Source organism: Gopherus evgoodei, chromosome 1, assembly GCF_007399415.2.
Source record: "Gopherus evgoodei ecotype Sinaloan lineage chromosome 1, rGopEvg1_v1.p, whole genome shotgun sequence".
Classification (NCBI taxonomy): domain Eukaryota; kingdom Metazoa; phylum Chordata; order Testudines; family Testudinidae; genus Gopherus; species Gopherus evgoodei.
The window spans coordinates 97,469,097-97,482,702 of NC_044322.1; the positions used below are offsets into that span (position 1 = coordinate 97,469,097).

A 13,606-nucleotide genomic window follows, 5' to 3' on the forward strand; every position below is an offset into this window, starting at 1 on the left:
GACATGAGTTTGTCTAATCTGTTCTTCAAACATCTAATGACAGGGTTGAAGGTTATTTCAGTGCTTAACTATTCTTAAAGTTAGAAAGTTTTTCCTAATATCTAACCTATACCTCCTTTACAAGCTAATTACTTCTTGTCCTACCTTCACAACAACTGATCACCAGCAGCGCATGTAGGCTGGCATTCTGTGCTAGCAAGCTATTTATAGCTGGTATGGTGTACCGGAAAGACACATCAGCAGCCCAACCAGAGGAAAGGGCTGGGGGTTCTGCTCCTTTCCCTGCTGGGAGGGGCAGAGGGGAAAGGAGCAGAATGCCAGCAGCTCCTCCAACTGCTGTCCCTACCTCTGGCCTTGCCCTCCACCCGCCCCCCCCACCAGCCCTGTCTCCAGAGTTCTGCTCCTTTCCCTGCTGCCCCTCCTATCCACATATCTGATGCTGTTTCCCAGACTTCATCTGTGAGTGCGTCACTCTGGCTCAATAAAGCCGCCAGAGGAGCTGGGGGCTGGGAGTTTTGCTCCTTTCCCCGCTGGCAGGGGCAGCAGCAAGTTGATACACTCACAGATGAAGTCTAGGAAACAGCATCAGATATGTGGATGTCAACCTCTGACCCAGTAGCACCAGACACATCTGCATCATCACAGTCAAGTTTGCTTTTATCCTGAACACTAGCAATCACATTGACAGAAATCTGTCCTTGAGAAGGCTAGGCTCTCTCTGAATCAGAGTCAATTAGGACTTCTATGAACACCATCATCTGTGATGGGATAAGACAATTTTTCATAGTTCATGAGAAGACTCTGCTGCTAGACTATGTAGAGGGAATATTCTAGACTTGCTGCCAACTTCTCCTGGGTTCTGTCACATATCAGTCAATTGTCCAGGCAGGGTAAATACGTAAGAAGGGTGTCTTCTGCCTTAGTTGGGGTTGATATACATAAGGTTTCTTTTAAGAGTTGGTTTATAAATTCCCAGGGACTTTAAGGTAACCCTTGAGGGAAAGGTGCACTTCATCTGTTCTCTGGCTGAAGAGGACAATTCCGTCAAAAGGCAAGTCCTCTGTCATGACCAGTATGCCATGTGATAATCTCAATGCCCACAGCCAAGAGACTCATACTAATGGCCTTTGCCATCAAAGCATCAGCCATACAGTAGCCAGAGTCATCTGCACCAAACTATTGCTGCCAAGGTAATCTATGCCAGGACTGTTGACGTGGAGACTGTCGGTCCAGCTGGGGACTTTGCCAATGTTGAGATGGCCGGAATCTACATTGTTGGTGCCGACTCTGCCAGTGCTTTTTTCACCATTCCACTGTTTGATCCCAGAGTGTGATGAGTGCTCAAGGGAGTGCTGGCTGATGCTAGTTGATGCTGATTCTAACAGTCACTTCTGGGTCCGAAGTGACCCGTATGAACTGCTCAATAAATGCATCTTGTGCATAGCATCTCGGACCTTACCGTGCACGTTCCTGGAGGAGAAGGACTTGCATGCAAAGATCTGGCTTAACCAAGATGTGACTCTCTCCTAGGCAGAAAAGGCATTGACTGTGTCATCCTTAATAGAGATCAGCCCATTGCAGGACATGCAGAGTTTGAACTCAGAGTTTGGACTCACTACAAGGTGTTGCTGGTGGTGTGAAGCACAAACCCGGCCTGAACGTGGAGGTGGGAAGGAGAGTTGTGTGATCAAATACTTTTCTTCTTCTCAAATAGGTTGAAAATCCTGGATTAAAGTCTCTGAAAACTAATCGGTCAGTCACTTGCTGGGTTCCATCTCCCTGCCACAGAGCGTTAAGAGGGAACTGGGACGAACCATGGCCCATTTCCCTGTTTATGTCCTCTCCACAGACAACAACAACATCTGACTGACACGTCTATACTGACATATTCAAAGAAGAACACTCATTCTCATCCAGTGAAGCTGGGGTAATGTCTTCTAGGGCTCAGAGATGCCTCAAAGAAAGTGTTGGGGTAAGTCAAAGATGAAGAATGAAGAACAAGATAAGGTGTTTACAGAACTACTGGTCAACAGGGAAACCACACGCTTGGCACTATGAGAATTCAAGAAACATCAGAGTTAATACTGTCTTGAGAAAGAAAACTCACAGAGGCTGTTAAAACAACCTGTATCACAAAGACACTAAGTAGTCATCTTTAACATATTCTAGAAGAAAACAGAGAGAACAAGCTGCCTGGGGGCCTTTAAGAAACAATATGAACACAAAGCAAAGGGGCTTCAGGGGAAAAAACAAGCAACCCAAGAAATCACTATGGAATACTGTAGAACCTACCCGGAAGAAGGCAAAGTAACTAAACAGGATACACAGTACTGCCCTCTACACAAGCCGAAGCCAAAGGACTGGAAAGAGCTGACGCCCAGCCAAGATATCAGTCTAACTGAAAGCTCCTTTGCTGAGTCACTGCCTATTGGTCTGTTTTGTGAGTTACGGTAATTCCCCCCTTGTCACACTGGATACCACGATGTTACGTGTTGGAAAATATAGCAAAATGGCCATATTCCAGAGTAAAATCTTTTACATTTCCAATACCTCACTACAATCTAAATAAAGCTAACAGGTCCACACATGACCCTTATTGTGCCTCGCCACTAACTGGATAATCATAGTGTCAAACAGATAAATAATTTTTCCTGACTATTTCATGTAAGCAGTTTGTTCACAGGCTTGTTTCTACCACAAATGCAAGATCCTTGTTAGACTTAATACAAGAGTTTAAATATGAGAAAGATTCCATTACAAAAGAGATAAAACCAGACAGCACTGGGTAAGCCATAAGTTTCATTTAATTAAAATGGTTCAAACATTTACTTGGTCTGAGTTTTCACAAATTGTATTGAAAACAGTATTCCGATTTTCAAACTACTGCATCTGCTCCTATATGGTCTCATCAATTTTTAGCAAAAATAAATAGAATTTTCTGTATATCAACTTTTATAATCATTAACTTTGCCATTAATATTTTAGATTTTTTTCTTTCAGAATTTCTTTTGATTTAGTTACGTATCTACTCTACACTAGTTTGAACTTTGGTTATTAACTTCTTGATACTTTCCTTTCCTGATCTTACATTTACAAAAGATGTTTTCCTTCTGAAATCATTTCAAGAACTTTATAATAATTCGCATTAGAACTGGGAAAAGGAGCATCTGAAGATCTTCTCCTCTCTCTCTCTCTCTCACACACACACACACACACACACACACCAGACTCTACCATTCCAATCCAAAATTTGAGCTGATACATAGTGTCAGAATATTTTAGCTGATCTAAAATTAGGGAAAAAATCAAACCAAAGGCAGGTAAACTGGGTAAACAAGAAAGAAACCATTGCTGACTGACAAATAAAACGTTTACATTAAAAAAAAACAAAACAAACCCACCTCCTACTTTTCTGCCAAGATTTAACTAAATCAGATTTTTCTCCAATATAATGTGCCCTGCACCTGAGAGTCGACTATTCTGAACTTAAAAATAACATTCACATACAGTCCCAAATTGAAAGTGAGCATACATATGTAAAAAAAAATTTGGCCAGTATTTTCCTGAATCATTTTACAATGACAACCATTTAAACAAATATTTTCTTAACACTAAACTTCTGCTTTGTCCTACAGAGACCATTAGGAGGACAAGTTAGTGACTCCACTGTTAAAGATAAACACAGGTACTCTGCAGTAAAATTTGGTCAGGGGCTCCGCTAGACAAACACCCTTTCTCCACACACAAATTACCTGCTTTTAATTAAAGTGCTCTGAACCACACATGCAAAGCTAGGTAGGCCTAGAAATTGCTTTGCAAATAGAAAGACTTGAGCATACTGGTGCAAATGTGGGGTCACCTGATCAAGGGATTTAAAGAGATACAACCTTCAAACACACAATGGACTTGAATGTTACAGGTTCTATGCTATGCAGTGCTGCTGAGTGCACGCACTCAGATGCAAAATGTGATGCGTTGTCATCCCCCAGGGTGCAGTCTGGGAGCCATTGGAACCCACTGTGCCCCATAATCAATCAGTTGGATTGGCCTCTCTTACACCGCTCTGCTGGTGGACTCAGCCAGCCTCTCCAAGCTCTGTTATCACCCAACGCAATAGCGGTGGCACCACAACCGCAAGTGAGTTACCAGAGTGCTTTACCTAAGCCACTTATGAACAAAACAGGAGACACCAGCCAAATTTCCCAGCTCCCCAGTCTTGACACCCTACTCGAATATAAACCAGAATTATCCCATCTTGCACTGCACAGGGATCTATACAGCGCAAGCTCATTAACATAATCTGCTCCCGCCCTGCCTCCAATGTGGGGGAAGATATGCAACAAGCTGCGTTAACCAAGCTGAGAATTTTCCCAAACATTTCACTCAAAACACTGGTTAAGATAAAACACTACAACAAGTTATACCGACAGAAAGATAGATTTTAAGTGATTATAAGTGATAGATACCTAGAAAATAAACAGAAACACAGGCTAAGTCTAATATATTAGAGAGATGGGGTTGAATTAGCAATATCTCACCCTGACTGATGATACAAGCAGGTATGCAGATTCTTAAGGCACAACCTGCATCTGCCTTGCAGCTTAAGTTCCCCTCCCCCCGTTCCAAGTCCTTTGTCTTCCACAGCTTCCTTCAGGTGTTGAGTTGTGGGGCAGTGAAGAAAAATCATGACGTCACTCTCCATCTTATACAGTTTCTCTGTATGGCGGGAACCCTTTGTTCTAAGCTAAATTCCCAGCCCAGTTTGAGGAAAAATACAGGTACCAAAATGGAGATTAGTATCATGTGATCTGGTCACATGCCCTCGCGTGTTCCTGATAAGTCAGAGCAGCCATTATCCACAGATTGTCTGCAGCATTGCCAGGAAGGCTCACCAGGTGGGGGATAAGCTTCTCCTAAGGCCCGTTGTTTCCCTTAATGGCCCATTACCTTAAATAGGCCCTTCACAATCAGTTGTCTAGACTGGAAGCATCTGCCTGGTGGCTGTCATCAGTTGTAACCACATTTGAAATACAGATACATAGTCACTATTCATAACTTAAGATATAAAAAATGATACGTGCACACAAGTAGGGATAACTTATATTCAGCAAATCATAACTTTTTCACAGATAACTCACATGAAATATTTTATACAAGATTCATCATAATTATGTCATAATCATATAATAAATGATACCACTATTGATGAATATGAAGTGCACGGTCACACAGACAACACTGAGAGGTTGAGCACCATGCCAGTTTTCAAGTCAGTTCTACCAAGTATTCTAAAATTGAGACAAATCAGATCTGTTTGAATATGGCATGCCAACATTTGTGTGTATTTGGGGGCTGGGGTGTTTTGTTTAGTAATCCTAACCTTGTTTTAATGTATATATAATTGGACCTCTGCATTCTAAATTTTGGGAATTAAGCTCTCACGTTTTCAGCGGACTAAACAGCACGGGCAGAACTGAACACCTATAAAGTCTTCTGTGTGCAAGTTTTACTCTAATTGCAAGCCAATTTATATTGCACACAATTATTGTAATATCACACAGTCTAAATGAATATTTAGTGTGCAGCAGATGAGGTGTAAATCTACAGCGTATTAGCATGCAAGACACTAATTGTTCATGTGGACACCTCCTGTGCACTCCTGAAAACTTCCCTAGTATGTTCTAATTTACTCCCATTTGCTGTACTGGTAACAAGGTCCATATGGACAGTTAGTGGTGGCACATTAATGCACTGTCAATATATACTCAAGCCTGACATATTAAAAACACAATCAAAGCATTGCAGGGAACAGAGGATCGCGGCAATTTTGTGTTCAGATGATATCACAACTAGCACATGAGAAAAGAACTAAAGCTTGCAACGTAGTTTTCAGTTCACTTTTAAAGAAACAGCACTCTAGTGCGTAGTAAAACATATTATAAAAAATGTTAGAAGTACTGTACTTTGAGGCTGTCAATTAATTTATCTAAAAGTTTTCTTCATGGTGTGAAAGTCCCTTTTTAGTATACCTGGACCAAAAAGAAAAACAAAATCTCTACATAACGGCTATTTCCCAATTTAGGCCTTTTTTGGAGGAATTCATACACATTTTAAACTACAAAATCTTCATTGCTTTAGCTAGCAGTCAGTTATCACTATGAAATGTAATTCAGCTTTAAACAAAAATGAATTTCCTTTAAATCTTGTCCTGACTCCCCATGCAGTAGATTTCTATTCTAAACTCTCTTGGTTGTAAAAGCTCCTTAAAGAATTCATGCAAAACACTTAAATGCTTCTACTAAATGTTGATATTTGTATGAAAAATAGAATATATTTGTAAAACTCACGAAGCTTGGCTCCTTGTTCAAGCAGGCCTCAACAATTCTTTGAGGGGTTTACCTGTAGTTTCCGTCCAGTGTCGGTGGATTGTTCTTTGGGATGAGGAACAAAACCTTCATCGGATGCAATGCTGAATGCGGTGGCTTTCCTTTTGCAAGTTCTATGGCTGTTATGCCTAATGACCAGATATCTGCCTGTAATACAAACAATATTTATAGATATGGGGTGGAGGGCGGAGAAAGAGAAGGAAGAAGACGAAACAAACAGCTTATTTTACAACTTTCTTCAAATTACTGCTTTCAAGAGCATGATTTATTTTTATCAAGAACCACTGGCTACCTTGTACCCGCTTCCCCTACTCTGTGTCTCCTAGAAAAATGTAGTAGTTTGAACAAAATACAGAATTAACTCATCTTATGCTTCATTTCCTGCATGAAAATACTATCTTGTTAAAAATGGCTGGAGTTTGAACCTCTTCTCTGCAGGGCTTCTGCTCTTCATATAAAATATACCTATTAGTCTCTTTTATTCAACAACCTACTGTATTCCAATGGAATTTTTACATATGAGACACAATAATTGAATAAACTTTCTAGAGAAGGCCAAGACTACTTTCACACGGGTCAATCTGATTTTTGGAACAGTACTTTTAAGGAAGCAATATACATATGTTATTTGCACCTGATTGACTAAGTATCACATTTGATTTGCATTTTATGTTGTAATTAATAAAACATCACTTTACAATCATCATGTTTATTTAATTAAAACTCCTATCCAAACCTGAGGCCATATACAAGGATTTAAAACAGCAAAAATAGAAAGCTGCAATACAATATAGCCCATATAATAACATTAAAAGTTATAACCTGATATGTCACAATCATCAGCACATAAACCCATAACATAACCACACAAAAATCCCCCAAAATATATCCCAAATCCCTCACCCATCACTTCCTGGAAAATCCTGAAAGAACAAATATGCCTTGAAGCATCTTCTGAAGATTAACAGATCCAGGCCTTGAGAGAGCAAAGAGAAGAAGGAGAAAAGAGATCCATAGCTGAGGATTCCTTATAGCAGACAAGCTGCCAGGAACACCTCCATCCCCCCTTAAATCAGAGCTTCACCCAGAGAAGCAATATTCTGATTGCAAGAGCCCCAAAATATGTAGGGCTTTGTAGGTCAAATGCTATAAATTCCATTCAGAAACTAATCTGAAGACCATGCAAGTCTCCGAGCACAAGAATAATATGCTCTCCACATGCAGCAAACTTAATATGCAGCTTTCTTAAGTTTCAGATAGACCTTAAAGTGCGGTCATGGTATGAAAAGTGACCAACTATAAAAAGGAACTGTAGGCTTCCATACTGTGGGGGACTGACCTCAATATTGATGCAAAAATATATTAATAAATTATAGATAGAACGTAAGTGAGGCAGTATCTTTTATTGGACCATCTTCTAGTGGTGAGAGAGACAAGATTTGACCTAACCCAGAGCTCTTCTTCAGAGAGACATCTCACCAACCTTGTCTCTCTAATCTCTCTTAATAACACAGCTACAAAAAACACTGCATCCAGAAGCGGATATGAGTCAACAGTGTGCCCTTGTTGCCAAGAAGGCTAAAGGCATTTTGGGCTGAATAAGTAGGGGCATTGGCTACAGATCGAGGGATGTGATCATTCCCCTCTTTCGACATTGGTGAGGCCTCATCTGGAGTACTGTGTCCAGTTTTGGGCCCCTCACTACAAGAAGGATGTGGAAAATTGGAAAGAGTCCCGCAGAGGGCAACAAAAATGATAAGGGGTCTGGAGCACATGACTTATGAGGAGAGGCTGAGGGAACTGGGATTTAGTTTAGTCTGCAGAAGAGAAGAATGAGGAGGGATTTGATAGCTGCTTTCAACTACCTGAAAGGGGGTTCCAAAGAGGATGGAGCTAGACTGTTCTCAGTGGTACCTGATGACAGAACAAGGAGTAATGGTCTCAAGTTGCAGTGGGGGAGATTTAGGTTGGATATTAGGAAAAACTTTTTCACTCAGAGAGTGGTGAAGCACTGGAATGAGCTACCTAGGGAGGTGGTGGAATCTCCTTCCTTAGAGGTTTTTAAGGTCAGGCTTGACAAAGCCCTGGCTGGGATGATTTAGTTGGGAATTGGTCCTGCTTTGAGCAGGAGGTTGGACTAGATGACCTCCTGAGGTCCGTTCCAACCCAGATATTCTATGATTCTATCCATTAATAAATCAACTTGCTGGGACTTACCAAATAGTAAAATATAGCCAAGATGCTTGAAAATATAACAATATAACAATACCTGTGTATGTATGTTGTTAATGGGTGTTTTGTAGTTGTTGATGGTTCCCAATTCTGCTGGAAAGGTATAACAAGTGGGGTTGCGTAAGGAGTCTGTTTTGGGACCGGCTCTGTTCAATATCTTCATCAATGACTTAGATGTTGGCATAGAAGTACACTTAAGTTTGCACATACCACCAAACTGGAGGGATTGCAACTGCTTTGGAGGACAGGGTCATAATTCAAAATGATCTGGACAAATTGGAGAAATGGTCTGTGGTAAACTGGATGAAGTTTAATAAAGACAAATGCAAAGTGCTCCACTTAGGAAGGAACAATCAGTTTCACGCATACAGAATAGGAAGAGACTGTCTAGGAAGGAGTACAGCAGAAAGGGATCTAGGGGTTATAGTGGACCACAAGCTAAATATGAGTCAACAGTGTGATGCTGTTGCAAAAAAAGCAGATGTGATTCTGGGGTGCATTAACAGATGTGTTGTGAGCAAGACACGAGAAGTCATTCTTCCGCTCTACTCTGCGCTGGTTAGGCCTCAACTGGAGTACTGTGTCCAGTTCTGGGCACCGCATTTCAAGAAAGATGTGGAGAAATTGGAGAGGGTCCAGAGAAGAGCAACAAGAATGATTAAAGGTCTTGAGAACATGACCTATGAAGGAAGGCTGAAGGAATTGGGTTTGTTTAGTTTGGAAAAGAGAAGACTGAGAGGGGACCTGATAGCAGTTTTCAGGTATCTAAAAGGGTGTCATCAGGAGGAGGGAGAAAACTTGTTCACCTTAGCCTCCAATGATAGAACAAGAAGCAATGGGTTTAAACTGCAGCAAGGGAGATTTAGGTTGGACATTAGGAAAAAGTTCCTAACTGTCAGAGTAGTTAAACACTGGAATAAATTGCCTAGGGAGGTTGTGGAATCTCCATTTCTGGAGATATTTAAGAGTAGGTTAGATAAATGTCTATCTGGGATGGTCTAGACAGTATTTGGTCCTGCCATGAGGGCAGGGGACTGGACTCGATGACCCCTCGAGGTCCCTTCCAGTCTTAGAGTCTATGAATCTATGTTATAAAATGTTCAAGCTGACCAAAAGAATTGCAGGAGCTTCTGCTTTCTGTCACCTCAGAGACCACCAAATGTCAGAAAAAGAGCCCTCCTCAGCCATAAAACCAAGCTTATACCCCTAAAAATGACTTATCTAGACCAGGACACCTCCCCTCTTATATAAAAATACCAATTTGGTAGAAATGTAATCCTTATCTCAAGCAAACAAACCATGTAAAACATTTATTATTTAGGAAAACATCTGATTGTGAAAAAGAATGTAGGACTATGTTATCAGAGCAAAAAATCTAGATGTAAAGTGGCCTTTTTTTTTTTTTTGCCCTCCCAAGAAAAACTTCTAGGTAAACCTAGGCAAAAAATTCTAGAAATGTCCTCATTGAAGTGAATTTTATAATTTCTCTAAAAACTTCATTCAGAAAAACTTATAGGAAAAATGTGGCTAAGCTTGAAATGTGTTAAACTTTTATGTCTTAAATGTTCAAATGGCAAATAGTTTTGAATTACATATTCATGTTTTAAACTAAATGTAAAGTGCCCAATGTAATTTCCTAATATGATTGCTATGTACATGGTAAAAAGCTTTATATACAAACATGGAACCTAACTAAGTATGTGTTTCATTCCTCTCCAGGGAAGATCCACACAGAGGAGGACAATCTACTACTGCTATTAAATACTCTATGAGTTCAAGTGGCAGATATCTGTGTGATGGATCTGAACATAAGAACAGTCACACTGGGTCAGACCAAAGGTCCATCTAGCCCCGCATTTTGTCTTCCGACAGTGGCCAATGCCAGGTGCCCAAGAAGGAATGAACAGCACAGGTGATCATAAAGTGATCCATCCCGTCACCCATTCCCAGCTTCTGGCAACCTAGGGTGACCAAATGTCCTGATTTTATAAGGACAGTCCTGATTTTTGGGTCTTTCTTACATAGGCTCCTATTACCACCCACCCCCGTCCCAATTTTTCACACTTGCTGTCTGGTCACCCTAGTGGCAAACAGAGGCTAGGGACACCATCCCTGTCCATCCTGGCTAATAGACATTGATGGGCCTATCCTCTATGAATTTATCTAGTTCTTTTTTGAACCCTGTTTGAAGCACGTCCTCTGGAATGGTGGTCGAAGCATAAAGGGGCATAAAAATGTTTAGCATATGTGGCATGTAAATACCTTCCAACACCAGCTACAACAGTGCCATGAAAACACCTGTTCTCACTTTCAGGTGACATTATAAGTAAGAAGCGGGCAGCATTATCTCCTGTAAATGTAAACAAACTTTTTCGTGTTAGTGATTGCCTGAACAAGAAGTAGGACTGAGTGGACTTGTAGGCTCTAAAGTTTTACATTGTTTTATTTTTGAGTACAGTTATGTAAAAAAAATTCTACATTTGTAAACTGAGCTTTCGTGATAAAGAGATTGCACTACAGTCCTTGTATGAAGTGAATTGAAAAAAACTATTTTGTTACTGTTTTTTTGCAGTGCTAATATTTGTAATAAAAAATAATATAAAGTGAGTACTGTACACTTTGTATTCTCTGTTGTAATTGACATTCATATATTTGAAAATGTAGAAAACACTCAAAAATATTTAAATAAATGGTATTCTTTTATTGTTTAGCAGTGCGATTAAAACTACAAATAATCAAGGTTCTTTTTATCCTGTAATTAATTTTTTAATCATATGACAGCGCTAATTTGTTTTCATGTGGATTATGAGGTACATGAGGCAAATAATTAAGTATGAGCACTGGGCATCGATTTTTAAGACACAGGGTACGTCTACACTACGGGATTATTCCAATTTTACATAAACCGATTTTGTAAAACAGATTGTATAAAGTCGAGTGCACGCGGCCACACTAAACACATTAATTCAGCGGTGTGCGTCCATGGTCCGAGGCTAGCGTCAATTTCTGGACCGTTGCACTGTGGGTAGCTATGCCGTAGCGATTCCATAGTTCCCGCAGTCTCCCCCGCCCCTTGGAATTCTGGGTTGAGATCCCAGTGCCTGATGGGGCAAAAATCATTGTCGCAGGTGGTTCCGGGTACAGCCTCACCCCTCCCTCCATGAAAGCAGCAAACAACCATTTCGCACCTTTTTTCCTGGGTGAACTGTGCAGACGCCATAGCACAGCAAGCATGGACCCTGATCAGATCAATACCGCAATCGTGGACGTTGTTTGTAAACACCTCGCGCATTCTCGTGCAGTCTATGCTGAACCTGGACCTGCAAAGCCAGGTGAGGAGGAGGCGGCGGCTACGGCAGAACGGCGACTAGAGTGATGAGGACAAGGACACAGAATTCTCTCAAACCGCGGGCCCCTGCGCTTTGGAGATCCTGCTGGTAATGGGGCAGGTTCTAGCTATTGAACACCAATTTTGGGCCTGGGAAACAAGCACAGACTGGTGGGACCACATAGTGTTGCAGTTGTGGGACGATTCCCAGTGGCTGCAAAACTTTCGCATGCGTAAGGGCACTTTCATGGAACTTTGTGACTTGCTTTCCCCTGCCCTGAAGTGCCAGAATACAAAGATGAGAGCAGCCCTCATAGTTGAGAAGCGAGTGGCAATAGCCCTCTGGAAGCTTGCAACGCCAGACAGCTACCGGTCAGTCAGGAATCAATTTGGAGTGGGAAAATCTACTGTGGGGGCTGCTGTGATGCAAGTAGCCAAAGCAATCATTAAGCTGCTGCTATGAAAGTTTGTGACTCTGGGAAACGTGCAGGTCATAGTGGATGGCTTTGCTGCAATGGGATTCCCTAACTGTGGGGGGGCAATAGATGGAACCCATATCCCTGTCTTGGCACTGGAGCAACAGGGCACCCACTACATCAACCACAAGGGGTACTTTTCCATGGTGCTGCAAGCACTGGAGGATCACAAGGGATGTTTCACCAACATCCACATGGGATGGCCAGGAAGGGTTCATGACGCTCGCGTCTTCAGGAACACTACTCTGTTTAAACGGCTGCAGCAAGGGAATTACCTCCCAGACCAGAAAATAACAGTTGGGGATGTTGAAATGCCTGTAGTTATCCTTGGGGACCCAGCCTACCCCTTGATGCCATGGCTCATGAAGCCACACACACACAGCCTGGACAGTAGTCAGGAGCTGCTCAACTACAGGCTGAGCAAGTGCAGAATGGTGGTAGAATGTGCATTTGGCCGTTTAAAGGCGCGCTGGTGCACATTACTGACTCGCTCAGACTTCAGCCAAACCAATGTCCCCATTGTTATTGCTGCTTGCTGTGTGCTCCACAATCTGTGAGAGAGTAAGGGGGAGACCTTTATGGCGGGATGGGAGACTGAGGCAAAATCACCTGGCTGCTGATTACGTGCAGCCAGACACCAGGGCGATTAAAAGAGCACACCAGGAAGCAGTGCGCATCAGAGAAGCTTTGAAAACGAGTTTCATCACGGGCCAGGGTACGGTGTGACTGTTGTGTTTGTTTCCCCTTGATGAACCCCCCCACCCCGATTAACTCATTCCCTGTAAGCAACCCACCTTCCCCCTTCGATTACAGAGTGCTTAAGGAAATAAAGTCACTATCGTTTAAAAATCATGTATTCTTTATTAAAAAATCGTTATAAAAAGAGGGAGAGAACTGACAAGGTATCCCAGGTGTGGTTTGGGAGGAGGATAGGAGGGAAGGAAAAGGCTACTAAAAACATTTCAATGTAATGACAGCCTTTTGGTTGGGCTATCCACAAGGGTGGAGCGGGCGGGCACGAAACCTTACCCCACGCGTTCTTACACGTCTGGGTGAGGAAGATATGGAACATGGCGAGTGGTGAGGGTGGTTACACAGGGGCTGCAGCGGCACTCTGTGACCCCGCTGCTCTTCCTGAAGCTCCACCAGATGTCGGAGGATATCAGTTTGATCACGCAGCAGCC

General features: G+C 41.9%; 1 protein-coding gene across 1 annotated transcript in view; it reads right to left on the reverse strand.

Moving 5' to 3' along the window:
* STK24 (serine/threonine kinase 24) overlaps positions 1 to 13,606 on the reverse strand; it is a 123,450-nt gene that overhangs the window by 21,295 nt on the left and 88,549 nt on the right. The window contains 1 exon segment of the mRNA XM_030567737.1: positions 6,348 to 6,533. Coding sequence (XP_030423597.1) covers positions 6,348 to 6,533 — 186 coding nt within the window.